Source organism: Apostichopus japonicus, chromosome 5 (assembly GCF_037975245.1).
Source record: "Apostichopus japonicus isolate 1M-3 chromosome 5, ASM3797524v1, whole genome shotgun sequence".
NCBI lineage: Eukaryota > Metazoa > Echinodermata > Holothuroidea > Aspidochirotida > Stichopodidae > Apostichopus > Apostichopus japonicus.
Genome location: NC_092565.1, coordinates 11,312,569 through 11,327,348, shown reverse-complemented (window position 1 = coordinate 11,327,348; position 14,780 = coordinate 11,312,569). Strand labels below are relative to the sequence as shown.

General features: G+C 38.5%; 1 protein-coding gene across 1 annotated transcript in view; it reads left to right on the top strand.

Annotated features, from left to right (window-relative positions):
- Positions 1 to 9,570, top strand: part of LOC139967656 (adhesion G protein-coupled receptor A3-like) — a 49,073-nt gene extending 39,503 nt beyond the window's left edge. Inside the window, exons 18-19 of the mRNA XM_071971636.1 lie at positions 75 to 147; positions 704 to 9,570. Of these exons, the coding sequence (XP_071827737.1) occupies positions 75 to 147; positions 704 to 2,210 (1,580 nt within the window). The 3' untranslated portion in view covers positions 2,211 to 9,570. The remainder of the gene's footprint in view (positions 1 to 74; positions 148 to 703) is intronic.
- The last annotated feature ends 5,210 nt before the right edge of the window (positions 9,571 to 14,780 follow it).

Genomic DNA, 14,780 nt, shown 5'->3' with positions numbered 1-14,780 from the left:
ATTCAGAAGTGTCATTACGTCAATTATTCCAGTGCCTATATTTAAAAACTTGCGGTATTTATCTCCATATTCAGGCATTCCTATGATTATTGTGGGCATTACTGCTGCTGCTTCCTCGGATCTTGGAAACTACGGTGGCGCAGAATTGTAAGTTTGATATTTATTTAATAATTGCTTCCGTATTTCACCAGAGTTCTTAGAATATGTTTCTCTTGAAATCGCAATTAAAAAAAATTGAAAAACAGTTTTCATCTGGACTATCCTTGTAATGATAATTATCAAACAGGCTGATTGTTTTGCCAGTATTTTAAATTTTTAAGGCCATAAAGTCAGACACTAATAGATATATTCTTCCTCATTATCTACAATAAATACTGAGATCTAACATACAAACATGAATGCTCTGCACTTGTTAATAAAACAGTTGCTTTTGTAATATCATGCTCAGTGTACTTCTGTTATCTACTTGTCATGTATTTGGAAGTGATTCGTTGTAGATTTTGATGAAGATTTCCACCCAACATGGATATCATGGTTATCCATGATTGATGTTTAATGCAGGGAGGTTGAGGTGCTTGATATCAATGTTCACATTGATAATACTGCAAAATGATTTGTTATTTCTATTTGTGATGAAAAATCTCTAGTTTTAGAGGCTGTTTCACCAGTACTATAATTGCATCATTCTTCAATGTTTCTCCAGCTGTTGGATATCCGAGTTCACCATCAGTATGGCCAGCTTCTTCGCAGTGGCCGCTCTGATTTCCGTGGCAACCTGCCTCTTCTTCGTAATCACCACGAGGAGGATCAACATCAGCGGTTCAAACCATCTCGGTCGTACCCAGATGTACGAGATCCCGTCCACTACCGCCCCTGCCCCCGCCCCTCAGATGACCGATCAGTTTGGAAGTCGGATTACCATGAACAGTCATCAACCCCCTCCGGACGTCCACTCTGCCCAACATCTCAGCATCAGTACTCACCTCAACATGAACTCCAACGCCAACCCTACTAACGCCCATAGGCAATCGCAAGCATCATTATCGTCCGTCTCTTCTCAAATTTTGGACCAGGAGAGACCCCACGCCAAACAACTCCATTCGTTAGTGTTTCTATTTCTCGGTTTCATGGGTCTGTGGACGCTGGCTGCCATGATCGTCATCCAGACCGACACCCTCTCCACCATCTTCATGTACCTCTACAGCGGCGCCCTCATCGTCTTCGGTCTCTTTGTTTTCGTCAGCCACTGCGCGCTGCGTAACGACGTCCTGCTCCGTTGGAAGAGACTATGCGGTTGTTCCCAGCGGCAGGCTTACTCTGTGAGTGTACCGACAGACCCGTCTCAGCACTCGCAGGCGAACGGTCACGTGATGCAGAGGAGGCCGTCGGCCAGTAGTGTGGATTCGGGGGTCACCAACAGATCCAATAACACCAACCATTCAAACCCTTCCTTCCGTTCTCGGATGACCTCACACTGCAATTACATGCCGACAAACTTACACACCGGTACGGATGCTTCTATCGACAGCAGCACTCAAGAAACCCTTCCTCGACCCTTCTTAGGGGATAAGAGAAACGGTTACGGCCAGAGGTACAACAAAAGCAGGAACCGATCCAAAAACCCCAGATATTCCAGGCATTCGAGACAGTCAAGAGATTTCTCGGACGGAGGCACATTGCCAGAATCTAACTCTAGAGGCCATCCTCCGAGCAGCAGCGGTCCCAGCATTTCTTCACACAGAGGGCACCGTAATGAGTTTGTGACCGCCGTCATCGTGGGGAATGCCAGACGGAAAGCAGAATCGGCGCACAACTCGGACAGTGCTCACTCGGAGAGACAGCCTCCGAGGAGCATATCAAAGTCCTTAGATCAGTTACGGAACAGCCCACACGCCGGGAGTCTGTCCTCCGTAGAACAGGCAGAGATCCCCAGACCAAAACACAGGTCTAGGAAAAGTCATAGAAGCGGGGAGAGGGCAAACCCTTTACCCTCCCCGCTACCAGAGGAAGAACCTTTACTGAAGACAACTCCCGACGTCGAACCTCCGCCAAGTTACGAAGATGTCACAGAAAATAGATCTCTTATGGTTCCCCCAGGAACGGCAGCGGCCGAAGAAGATGCCAGCCAGGGCGAAAGCAATCTACAGGAGAGTGCGGCAGCTCTAAGCATGCTCTCCCTGAACAGCGATAAGAAAGAAACCAGCGTCTAGGTACACATGGAGTCCGACGATCTGGAATGCGTAAGATGAGAGATGGTGCAGGCCGCTGAGGGCAGCATTGACAATTGTCAGGCTGCTACAGCAGGGATTCATCCTGATGTGGTTACATGAATAACGACAACCAGGGTGCTGCACCGATTGTTAAAGCTTGAGAGAAGGATGAAAGGCTAAGGCTATGAGCTATATATTGTTGAAGCTGAATCCAAAGGTTGTGGTTACCTCTGATGGATGGTCAGCTGTCGTATGATTTGCACAAGGCCATGAATGAATGGTTGGAGATATCAATATGCCATATTCGGTGATTAAATTGTTATCGGTAATGAGTCAGTAGTACGCTGTGGTTAAATTCATTTTCATCACATGTCATTTGTGACAGCTAAATTGTTTCCTTTGGCAGTGTTTCATACGCTAACATTGCATTATTATCTAAGGTGTTCTATACTCTTTGTTCCGTAGAGGTCTAGCTTCCAGATTGTTATAGAGGAGAGAGTCCACTTCTATAACTTGCCAATTTGCAGACCAGTTAAGAAATCAAGTAGCTTCTTTGATGATTATGTAGGATGATCATCCATTTCTTCTTCCATCATAAATTACCGTAGATTTAATATTCTAGCCGAATATGTTAGATACATACAAGAAAGCCAGTCTGTTTTTAGTATACAGTGGTGGACAGTTAATTTTGGGTTTAAAATCAACTGAATCACCTTTAAATTCAATTTGTTATTTTTTAAAAATTTTTATTGTAACTGACAAAGATACAAAATTGAGGTGTCAGTATTCAAATAATAACGATCAAGTCAAATATATCATCATTGTTCGCTATAGGGTTCTCAGCATGTAGTCTCGCCGAGAGGGTTAGATAACAACAGTTTTCTCTAGGCTGTAGACGAAAGATTTTCAAACAAATAGACTTAAGCTATTAATATGGATGATATTGGTAAGGTCAGTTTGATAATAAGTGTATATGATATCATGCGCAAGTATATTGGAAGGATTTAATATAGAAATGGGGAGCAAGGATTTCTCTTCCTAATTGAGGATATAGGTTCCTATATTTGTGTAGACTATAGGTAGATTCACATATGAAATATCTGCAGCTTGTCAATGGTAATAGCATTGCCAGGATAGTGTTTTGTAACGACAGGAATGATATTACCCGTTTGATAAAATTTGGTTGAATGATGTTACACAATTGGTTAAGATGGCGTCACAAACGGTAAAGATGGTGTAACAGTATCAGTCACGGTTTGTTAAGCTGATGCATACTTGGTGTGCATGGTGTCGGCAGTGGGATGGAAGTTGATCTCATTCTGTATGTTATATGCAGCTGTATTTATTGACCGACTCAGTGACTTTGTCTAAAAGCTACTGGAAAAAGCTTGTGCAAGTGTCATCTCCTTCAACAACAGCTGTATTCTGCAACTGTAAGGAAGGTTATGTAACAGTGCTGACACCATGCTAGGGTTAAACAAACACAGTTGTGTTTACAAATTCAATCATTTTAGAGCAGTCAAATTGTTTATTGAGGCTGTGTTTTTTTGGGGGGAAAACTTAAAATATGAATCCAGGGACATTGTAGTATGCACTGCCACAGTGTCAATGTTACCCAGAATGCTTTGTGTTTAGGTTTGTATTCAGTCTATTGTATTCAGTCCCAAGCATTATTTAAATGTTTCGCTCAACTCAGATTAGAAGAGGCAGAAATTCTAATATTAAATCTACTGTTGGAGTAAGTTTTAATTCAGACTGTTAGTTGCCTCGTTGGGAATGGTTCTATGAATCTAGCAAATCTGCTATAATGAGTAAGACAGGGTAGCCTGTAATGAATGGACTAATTGGCTTGATAATCCTGTATTTGTTACTCCCAAGTTCTTAAACCAGTTTCATTGTCCACTATTTTAACAGGGTAAAAGTGTGATTAGTTTTTAAAAAAAAAAATTCTACAATTCAGAAAGTTTTGAAGTAGGGAAACTATTCATAAATTTGTATTCAATTTGACACATGCTTGTTGCTGAAATGATTACAATCATTTGATGATTGTAGAACCGATTTCCCTTAAAAGTCATTGTTTTTTATTTATTTATTATTTATTCAAGCCATTTAAAGCCTACATACTAATTAGCTGTCAAATGTTCACAGTACTATAGATTCATTCATACTCTGTATTTTATAAAATTCTCACACAAGGAAGGATTTCAATCATGCCAAAGTTCATTCTTTAATACTTTGTATTCAAGCAGTTACTAATCTGCATATTTCCGAAACTGACAAACTCTTCAAAATTTTCACAGTACTATCTAGCTTAGCTGTACTTAATGCAAATTCTGTAACACATGCGTGTTGTTGAACTGTTAAATTATGATCACAAAATTTGCAGAATTTTATAGCTTAAACTATACATTCATACATTGTATTCAAGCCATTTCCACCAGGATATCGCTTTACTAATGACATTCTCACAGTACTACACGGTTACAGTAAACGTCATTCGTACTCTGTTTTCAAGCAATTTGAATCTAGCATATTGCTGCACTGCACTGATATCATTTACTAATAAAAAAATTATCAAAACATAAAAGCTGTATTTGACTCCAAGTAATTTGACACCTGCTTCTTGCTGAAGTATTCAATTATGATCACAAAATTGCAGAATTTATCTAAAATAAACCTCATTCATAGTTTGTATTCAAGCCATTTCAAACCTGCATATTGCTGTACTGATGAAATTCTCACAGAACATTACAGCTAAACTAGACCCTATTCATACTCTGGCATTTGATAACAAGCAATTTGACACCTGCATGTTGCTGAAGTATTTAATTATGATCACAAAATTGAAGAACTAATTTAAAGTAAGCCTCATTCATAGTTTGTATTCAAACCATTTCAAACCTGCATATTGCTGTACTGATGATATTCTCACAGAACATTACAGCTAAACTAGACCCTATTCATACTCTGGCATTTGATAACAAGCAATTTGACACCTGCATGTTGCTGAAGTATTTAATTATGATAACAAAATTGCAGAATTTATCTAAAGTAAAACTCATTCATAGTTTGTATTCAAACCTGCATATTGCTGTACTGATGATATTCTCACAGAACATTACAGCTAAACTAGACCCTATTCATACTCTTCATTTGATAACAAGCAATTTGACACCCTGCTGAAGTACTTAGTTATGATAACAAAATTGCAGAATTTATCTAAAGTAAAACTCATTCATAGTTTGTATTCAAGCCATTTCAAACCTGCATATTGCTGTACTGATGATATTTTCACAGAACATTACAGCTAAACTAGACTCTATTCATATTATGCATTTGATAACAAGCAATTTGACATCTGCATGTTGCTGAAGTATTTAATTATGATAACAAAATTGCAGAATTTATCTAAAGTAAAACTCATTCATAGTTTGTATTCAAGCCATTTCAAACCTGCATATTGCTGTACTGATGAAATTTTCACAGAACATTACAGCTAAACTAGACTCTATTCATATTATGCATTTGATAACAAGCAATTTGACATCTGCATGTTGCTGAAGTATTCAATTATGATAACAAAATTGCAGAATTTATCTAAAGTAAAACTCATTCATAGTTTGTATTCAAGCCATGTCAAACCTGTATATTGCTGTACTGATGAAATTTTCACAGAACATTACAGCTAAACTAGACTCTATTCATACACTGCATTTGATAACAAGCAATTTGACACCCTGCTGAAGTACTTAGTTATGATCACAAAATTGAAGAACTCATTTAAAGTAAAACCTCATTCATAGTTTGTATTCAAGCCATTTCAAACCTGATGAAATTCTCACAGAACATTACAGCTAAACATTGCATTACTTTTTATATTTTGGTAAACTGTTCGGCAAAGTTTTAAAATCATAGTTAACAATTTTTCTATGCATCAGTATTGCTGCATACATCTCTGAATGAGGAGATAGTTAGAGAAATTATAATGAAATTTATCATGGTCTTACTTGATGCAAATTCAAAATCAAGGGCTTGGCCTATCCTCTCTCTCTCCTTTTTCTTGAATTAGGGTAACATAAATGAGGAAGAAAGTAACATCAGTGGCTTTATTTGAATCAGAAGTCGAAAATAAAAAGAGAACAAGTTTACATTTACCAGACTAGAACAACCTGTTGTTTGTTTTTGTGAATACTGCAACAGAATCATGAAATTTTGTGATCAACATTTATAAGAAATTTCAATTATACTGCAAAAAACCTATCTTAAAAACTGAAAAAAAGTCACATCAAAATCAATATGCTTCTTTGAATCTATGAGATATGACCCCCCTCCCCCTCCTCTCTTGTTCTCTCTTTATTCATTTACATCTCCCCTTTAAAATTGATTGTAGGCAATATGTATTTTTGGATATCTGTATTTGTAGATGATCATAAGTAACCTTCAGGAACTGTTTTTTCCTTTAAAATTTTCTGCTCTTAGGTCCTTGCAATACTTGCAGGGAAATTACAATGTTCTTAATCATTTTTTTTGGGAAAATGTATATAAAACATTGTAATATTTTCAAAGCAACTCAAAGGTTGGAGTGATGATAAATTTTTCATGACTCTTCTAGAAGAGATTTCAATTTAATTTAGTATTCAGTGATTCAGTTCCTTACAATACTTGTTTTTTTTTTCTCTCTTTTTTTAGTCTATTTTAAAATCTCAAAATATTTTCAACTCAGGGCCAGTTTTGCTGGAATTCTTGACATTTGAATCTGTGCACAATATGTTTCTGAACCATTTTATTCTTGAAAATTTTGAGGCTTAAAAAGAAGGGAAATTTTGCTCCATGGAAATTCTTAGGATTTTTTTCTTCATTTACTCTTTCCTGTTTTTCCTTTTGCTTGTCCATAATTTTTGAGGTTGAGGTTGGTAAGTTTTGGGTGACATCTGAAGGATAGTTCTCAAACATATGGTGGTCGAAACTTGTCGCATTTCAAGCAAGTTGTTGAGAAACGTTTGTACATAAAGATAGGGTTAGGGTAAAATTGGTCAGGGTCAACAGATGATGTTGAATATCATCTTCCAGTTGGGAGAAATGCCCTGAACAGATAATGTCTACATATCTTGCTAACATATTAATGAATGTCCAAAATGGGAAATATCTGATGACAGAATTTCAAACATTTAACTTGTCGTTGTCTGTGTGTCAAGTGGGTTAATACTCTGTTTATGAAGAATTAATAATTTCTACTAAAGTTATAGGTGTTTAGTTTAAAGTTATTTGAAGGAAAACTGAGCCCTATTTTTTTTTTTTAACTTTTCCTTACTATTATCATTAAGGTCAAAGCTGTTTAACAGTAGTTAGTATTAAACCCAAAGAATTGTTGAAACTTTATTTTCAGTTTATGTATTCAAACTCTCTCAAAGTCACAGCAAAGTTATTCTTATATTTATATAGTGTGCTATGTATCTTCCTTTTAGTCTATTTTTTGTTGTTAATGGTTAATGTTAAAAAACTTTCTTTTAATGTCATGAATTCTTTCATGCATGAATGCACTCACAAAACTTTTCTTACCTTGATTTTGAAGTCAAGGCCTTTCATATGAAGCTGCAAAGTTCCTTTAAATGAAACTCCTTTATAGCGAATGTTTAGGCCGTCCACTTTTCTGGTCTCACACACAAGGTTTCACTTTGACCAGAAGCGCACACACTTTATAGGAAGGTTGCCATATGAGGAGGCTTCTGTGTTTCAATTTTCATTTTTTTTTTCAATTTTTTTCAATTTGTGTAAACTAAAGCCCTGTTTGAATTTCATCCTTATTTTCTTATGTTAAGCTTTTGGGGAAGGGGTGGGGGGGGGGGGGAAGCAGGTTACATTACTCTTAATTTAGTTAAACATTTCATTACTTTACTTCATGAAGTTTTCTTCTTATTTAACAAATGATGAAATGTTAAAAATGGACATTTGATTTGGCTGCAATAAGATCGTAAGAAAACTTTCAGCTAAAAAGAATTTCTTTAGGATGAAATGCAATTTGTTATTAATCCTCAACGTACTTTTCCTTGATAGAAATGGAAAATGTGAAGATTTCGCAAGGGCAGGGAGAAGGAAGGCACCATTTATTCTCAAGATAACCTGATAAAGTGTTCCATATAATGAACCAAAATTGTTCTTGTACAGTTGAAAACAACAATTATATTGCCAATAGAAGGCCAAGCAACTAGTATCACCTATCCCCTACAGTGGACACCATGTGTATGCCAATGACGAAGAAGTGCATTGAACTAAATGCACACCACATAGTAATTGTCAGGTTAAACCACACCTGTCCCCCTTCCATAGTTCAAGATACTCTCAGGTTAAACTACCCCCATCTCCATCCCCCTCCCATCTTGGGTATCCATCTTGGATGTACTGTATGTAAGGATTTTCACAGAGTCATAATGACCCTGGAGACAGGCCTAGACAGTCACCTTATCTCAATGTTATAAATTGCACCTGCGTCAATCATGTTAACATGCATTGGTTGGTCATATCTTTAAGAATGGAATATCATAATTGTTCATATGATTTTGCTGTAATAATTTTCTATGGATTCAATCATCTGCTGTATAAGATGCAAGTGAGAAGCAAATTTGAGAAGTCAGTATTATTTCTGAGTAGAGAGGTTGGAGACAGGGGACAGAAATGTATGGTGAATGGGTATTGGAGCAAAGGGATACACTTTGCGTTGACCCTAATGTACTTTGCTTGCAGTGCCACAGTCTGCTGCAGGCTCGGAGGTAATGGTGACCGCCCCCACCTCTCCCATTCCTTACCCCTCTCTCCCTCCCCCGACCGCCTGTCTAGATCTCAAATATCAAGTTTACTGGTTACCAGTATTTTCTTGTTTTAATTGACATCTTAGTCTTAATTTAATATCTTTGTAATAATTTAAATTTTGATTTCAATCATTCTAGTGAAAGCATACTTCACAAGTATAAATGTGAGTTATATATTTGGTTCAAAATATTTGTTACTGTAAATTTTTCTCCAGTTTTTAGAAATTTTATGTGTTTAGTTACTTGATGATCAATCATCTTATTGGAATGGCAGGCATGGTAATCAAAAGGGAAAAAAAATATGAAAAATTGAACAGTAGTTTTACCAGAGATGAGGCTTGATATATGCCATTACAATTCTATCAACTGTTTATTTGGGTTTTTTTATAACTCATGATTAGTTTATAAGCACATACAGTTGTTGTTATGATATCATATGATCATGCCTTTTTTACTGAACTTTTTAAACCAAAGAGTTATCTATGTACAAAGTTATTAACTTATTTCTCTTGCATGTTGCTATTGAACAATTCATTGTGAAGGAAAGAATAGAACACTGCTCTCATTTTGTACTTTCTTTGTTTGTGCGTACGATATAAAATTACTGAAAACATGGATAGAGTACATCAGTTACATAATGAAGCATGGATCCATGGGGCGGGGGAGGGGCATAGATCATCTCCCCCCCCACCATTTTCAACCCCACACAAAAAAATGAAAAATATTTATTAACATAACCTGGCATATAGACCTAACTATAGACCAAATGTATAAACCCAAACACCATTTCCTCTCTCAAATTTTAAGGTCAGCATTCAGCATTTGAAGAGAAATGGGATGGGGAACTACCCCTGTGTAACTATTTAACTGTAATCTTTGTCTTGGGTAGGTTAATGACAGTGTTTATCTAAACTCTGTATCCCATGATAGCAACTATAAAGACATTTAAACTAATGCAGGATTATGTATTGTCCATTCTCATTATAACCAAAGGTATGTGGCAGACCCTGACAGAGACTTCACAGATGGAGGGGGCGGTGGAGGAAATTAACACTTGAGTTGACGACATTCCCGTCACTGTACTCGTTACAGATGTAAATTAAGTGAACTTTGGAAACTATTGCGTAATCAGAACGAACAAAAGTTTTTTGTAAAATTGAGGGCGCTATCAATAAATCATTATATTACCGTTTGATTCCCAAAACAGTTAAAAAGATATTGGACTAATAACTCCCTGGTGATATAGACCCCAGCTGATGTACCACAATTGACTGTTGAATTAACCTACAAATTGACTTTGTCGTGTATAGCAAGGTCGCCAGATCATTGGAGTTTCAATTGGTAAGTCGGCTTCCAGAGTGTGCATGGTAGCTGATGCCTTGTTGCCTTCGTTATAATGGCCATCATTATCAAATTTCCAAACGATATCCGATTACGTTAGACCTAAACTAAACTGAATTTAAAGTATGTACTCCCCCAGTCTTACATGTATGTCTGCCCTAATGAGCAATCTCCGCAATTCAGCAATGAATGTCTCAAATGGATTCCCGATTCTTACATCAGGGAGGTTGCTTTAATACACTATTTAGTACTTTAATTACCAAATAATCCCGATAATTGCACAGATGAGGCGTGTTTAAAACACTTTTCCTGATTACCCACGGATAATTGTGCGGCATGGATATTTTGCAATATTATTTTATTCCTATTCGCTACCCATTGCTCCACATTTATGGCGGATGACAATGACCGGAACGGGATGATAGCCCGCCTGGTAGGAAGGTCAGCAGAGTACCAAGTAATATGATAGTCTTTACTTAGATATACTTAAATATATCATGATGGGAGTTTTCGAAGTTTAAGAAGTGTTCTGGATCACATACCATAGAGGGGATTGTGAACAGTGAACGTGGGCCGGAGTAGCGGATCCATGATTTTGAAAAGGCAGTGTGTGGCCCTTGGGTCATTAAACCGAATCCCTGCCGTGTTGTAATTATCTGGGTGTATACTCCCTAAGAAAACTAAAAAAAATTAGAAGTGGAATTGTGCATTCTGATGCATATTTAGTCTAAAATTTTGGTCTATAAATTAGGTTTACACGAAAGTTTGTGCTGTGCTATAACAGGCTATACTTTTATTAGTGTGTATATGTCTAGAAGGGGGGGGGGTGGTGAACAGGGAGAGGAAATTTCCACAACCCCTGGATCTACGCATCAACTGTTTTCGTTAGATTCAGTTAGCAGCTTCTTTTCAGTTCAAACATCCACCGAAAAAGGACTATAGGCTATATTGATTACCCATTTCCTGTGGTAAACATATGTGGTTAAGTTGCACGAAGCTCATTTAATTGCTAGTAGGGTGCTTACTGGTATCACGGAGCTTCCTGACAGACGATCATGACTGCATTTGGGTCAGGGGTCATATATCTCAATTAATATTACTATAACAATATCTTATATTGTGTCAATAAAGCCTACACGGTCCACATGATCAAACCATTTCATGTCACTGTATCATTGAAGGTGAATGATTCGGCCAACTAATTAACGGTAGGCCTGTATATCAGGCGCGTATCCAGGATTTTCCAACCCGGGGGGCGCGAATTACTATCTAAGCGGAGCGCCACCATCGGTTGGCGCGCAGCGTACAAGAAAATTTCTTATTTTGATACCCCCCAGATCACCGGAAACGGCTATTCTCGGGCTTGAAATGACCAACCAGATGTACACTTTTTGCCTGAGAACCAAGTATTTCCTAATAGTTTTTTTTTTCCATCCATAACCTTTTTGAAGATTGTCAACCCGGCACACATCATGTTCGACCTGATCGCATCTCCTGTGGGTCTTTGCTTTTGTAGGTGATTCTACGTCACGGCCAACAATACCCGTCAGCCCCACTTTTCAAGGTTTTAAGCCCCATATTTGTTCCGAATTTGAAAATTCACATTTCTCGTGAATAAACTCACTTGAAAACATACCCATAATGTTGTACAAAATTTCATCTATGGACAACCAATATAGAAAAACTTCCTTGAACACCTAACAGACTGGTCAAAATTGCACGAGTAGAGGGAAGTGTGATGCAGAATGTTGGTCAGAAATTTTCTAAAATTCAGACACAGTTAATTTATTGGTGTAGAAATATTAAAACCTGTTATAACGGCTATTATAAAACTTGGTTGAAGGAAATGAAAAAATAGCAGATATTTCCGAAACCGAACACTATACACATAGGCGTAGGAGGCGCGGCGGAAGTGGCGGAGCTAGGGGTATTGGTCAGGAGGAGCGAGAATGGTCTGTAGGGGCGCTTTCAACACTATCTAAGCGGAGCGCCACCACTGGTTGGCGCGTAGCGTACAGAAAATTTTTGAGTAAAGATACTCCCTAGATCGCCGGAAATGACCTTTTCCGGGCCTGGCTAATTTGCAGATAAACGAAGAATAAGGTGTCATCTCCAAATTACACGAACAAAATGTGACAAATGTCAATAAGTAGATGAGAGTAATAATCTAGAATAAGTAAAAAGTGGTAAAGAGCTGAAAAACGCGCCAGCAGTCCATTTGAGTCCGTCAGGGGGGGGGGGCATGCGCCCCCCTGACCGTATGGACGCTCCGCCACTGCGCGGCGGGGGTGCAGCCCCTAATTCGCCATTACTAATGTAAAAGAGAGTTTTGACATAATTGGACCTTCATGCTTTTTATACATCTACATGAGACATGTCGTTGTTTACATTAGCATCCCGCGGTATACTGCGCAATTTTCACGGACCGTACGGTACATGATGGCATGCGATGTATTAACCGATGCTTGCTTATATGATATTCAGTGGCGTAGGAAGGTACTTTTGAGTGGGGGGGCTGAAGACTGATGGCCGGCCTGGGGGAGGGGTCTAAGGGGAGGGGGTGTCCCCCTCCCCTTTGGATTTTTTTGCATTTCCAGGTAGCCTCAGATGCAATTTGGTGCAATATAGCACACTTCAACACCCACTCCATTTTGTAAACTTAATTTTGTATTTTCACCAGGCCTTAGATGCAATTTGGTGCTCCAAATGAGATTTTTTTTCTCATTTGGAAATGAAAAAGGGGTTTTTTGACTTGCGAAGCGGGGGGGCGGAATGATACTTCCGCCCCTCCACATTTTTCACTGGGGGGGCTGGCGCCCCCCCAGCCCCCCCGGTTCCTACGCCCTTGATGATATTGACATTAACACGTTGAACGCGCGCGAAGCGCGCGAAAATTTTGGGTTATTGTTTTTAGGCAAGTCGGACAGTTTTGAGGCTTTTCATCCTGGAACGCCATTTTCATGCTCACTGATATGATGTGATATCTGCTGTTTGCGTCACAAATTCGAACAGGCGCGTAGCGAGGAATTTGCCAAGGGAGGGCGAAGCCTGTAGGCAAATTATCTCAGGTTGGCGCGAAGCGTACAAGAAAATTTTGGCCGAAAATGCCTCCCAGATCGCTGGAAATGGCACTACACAGGACCATTTGTTAGCGCGAAGCGTACAAGCAAATTTTGGCCGAAAATGTCTCCCAGATCGCTGGAAATGACACTTCCCAGGCCTTGTAAGTTGCATCTAAGCACTTTCTATTTTGAAATTACTTAGCGATATCATTTAAAACAATGCTGAATGGGGGGGGGGGGCGGGCGGTCGCCCCCATCCCAAAATCGTCATGTTCCCCAACGACACGATCGAGTTCGAGACCAGCCACAGTTGGTTTGATAGCACAATTCTACACACGCGTTATGATAGACCATATATAGTATATATATAGATCATTAGTGAGAGAGGAAAATGGAAACGTCAAAAAATGGAGTTGTCGGTGTAAGGGGTAGGGTGAGTCAAACTTTTACGAAATCATTGATCCGTCACTGGCTACCCTTCAGCGCTGTAATGATGTCACTGTTCCTCTTTCTCTTCCCGGTGTCTTCGCGTTTTTCTTTTACTCCCTCTTTTTCTCCTTTTTCTCTCTTTCTTCTTTTTCTTTTCTCTTCCTTCCTCTCCTCCTCTTCTTTTTTCCCCTCTTTTTTCCTTTTTTCTTCTTTTTTTTTCTCTCCTCTTTTTCTTACCCGGGGGGCGCGCGCCCCCAACGCCCCCCCCCCTGGATACGCACCTGTATATAGCACTTAGAGGTCAATGTATATTGATATTTTATATTTATTCCTGTCACTTATTATTTTCTTATAACCACATTTTTGTTAACAATTTACACATTAACCTAATTACTCTTTGAATTTTCAACCATGAACTATGCTTGAATTTTATGAGGACAAAAAGTATGCGCCTATAGTTGCCAAGCGTTGAAAACAAATTGTAATCGAATTTCAAATACCCGTTAATTAGTTACGAAAAGCATACGTTGGTGATTATTGTTTATTTCTTAAGACGTTCTATATGATTCGGTGTTGCATAGGCTACGTAAATGACGACGTCATATGTTAAGTTTTGATATTATATATTTATGGAACTATTTGTGTTAGAATAGAAATATTCACAGTCATGAATATTTGTTTTTCATCGATTGATAGCATATGCGTAAATGACATTCATAATACGACATCCCAATTTCCCTCTCGCCCCCCCCCATATATGTTTCCGAGCCAAACACCAACCCCACTTCACTATAGCTAACCCACATCAAAAGATGATACCTCCTGCTGCATGGTTAATCTATTGTGTATTGCTCGGTTTTGTCTTTTGCATTCTTCAAGGAGTCACTGCTGAGAGCACAATAGTGGGTCACAGTTGTTCCATTCCATTACTA